Below are 1159 nucleotides of genomic sequence, written 5' to 3'. Positions count from 1 at the left end.
TTTCTCTCTCTCTCTCTCTCTCTCTCTCTGGACAAAACACCAACCAACAAGAGTTCTTCTTCCTTGTAGTCTTCCATTTCTATGTAATGCTTTAAAAAACAACAAACAAATAAAAAAAGAAAATATAGACACTTCATCATATTAGGGCGCTCAAATAGTGTAATAAGAATATACATGGGGTTGTGTCTTGAATATAAAGAAATCGTTGCCTAGCTAGCTATTAAGATGTACTAAACGCAAAATACGTAATATTTGTGAGGCATCGTGGTGGAATCAGGCGCTCGTCAAAATAATGAAATCGAAGAAAACAGTACCTTTCCGCCAATTTGGTAATAATTTTGGCATTTTTGGGTGGGGTTTTTTGCTCACATATCTTTTATGTCTATTTATAAACACAGTTTTATTTGTATTTTATTATAAAACGTTGATTAAAGAACGAAAAAATGTAAATTTTCATTTCCCGAGGACTCTCAAGCTATGGAAGTTACCGAACTTTGGCGTCATTTTCTCGATACTCGATAACTTTACCTCTGAAACTAAGTGACACATTCTTCTTCAATCTCATATATCTCAACTACTATTCAAAATAGTAGAGAACTTTTTTCTCTAAATGGAAGAAAAATAAACAAGCTTTAAGATCATATTAATTACTCCGAATGCCCAAAAATTAACGAGTGCCTGATTCCACCACGCTGCCTCACATTTTGTATAATTGCAGTTTCTTAGTCTGTGGAAAGTGTTAAACAGCCACATGGGGTTCAAATCAACTTTAATTAATTAAGCACTTGAAAACGTCACTGTTGTACATTAACGTATTATTGTTCTTCAATTTGTATTGCACAGCTTATCCCTCTATCTCTTTTGATCCACAGGGAGTGTTAGATTTCTACGAAATCCACTCATACTCTTGGCAAGGAACATTTGCATCCGTGTCACCTTTTTTGGTAAGAAAACAAGAGTTTTTCGCCTAGATCCATACTTTTCGGCCTACTTATCAGCACATCCGATTGGCTGTTGCACATATTTATATTTGTATAATGCTCAGAACCTTTGTTTCTAAATCGGAGTAGAGCCCTATATATAGGACTGAATGTAGTAGTAGTAGTAGTAGTAGTAGTAGTAGTAGTAGTAGTAGTAGTAGTAGTAGTAGTAGTAGTAG

At 34.7% G+C, this 1159-nt stretch overlaps 1 protein-coding gene across 1 annotated transcript in view; it reads left to right on the top strand.

Annotated features, from left to right (window-relative positions):
• The first annotated feature begins 292 nt into the window (after positions 1 to 292).
• LOC118477467 (mannan endo-1,4-beta-mannosidase-like) overlaps positions 293 to 1159 on the top strand; it is a 1862-nt gene continuing 995 nt past the window's right edge. The window contains exons 1-2 of the mRNA XM_035968987.1: positions 293 to 310; positions 783 to 944. Coding sequence (XP_035824880.1) covers positions 293 to 310; positions 783 to 944 — 180 coding nt within the window. The remainder of the gene's footprint in view (positions 311 to 782; positions 945 to 1159) is intronic.

The sequence above is a fragment of the Aplysia californica genome, unplaced genomic scaffold (assembly GCF_000002075.1).
Source record: "Aplysia californica isolate F4 #8 unplaced genomic scaffold, AplCal3.0 scaffold00103, whole genome shotgun sequence".
Lineage (NCBI taxonomy): Eukaryota > Metazoa > Mollusca > Gastropoda > Aplysiida > Aplysiidae > Aplysia > Aplysia californica.
This window is presented reverse-complemented; position numbering and strand designations above follow the sequence as displayed.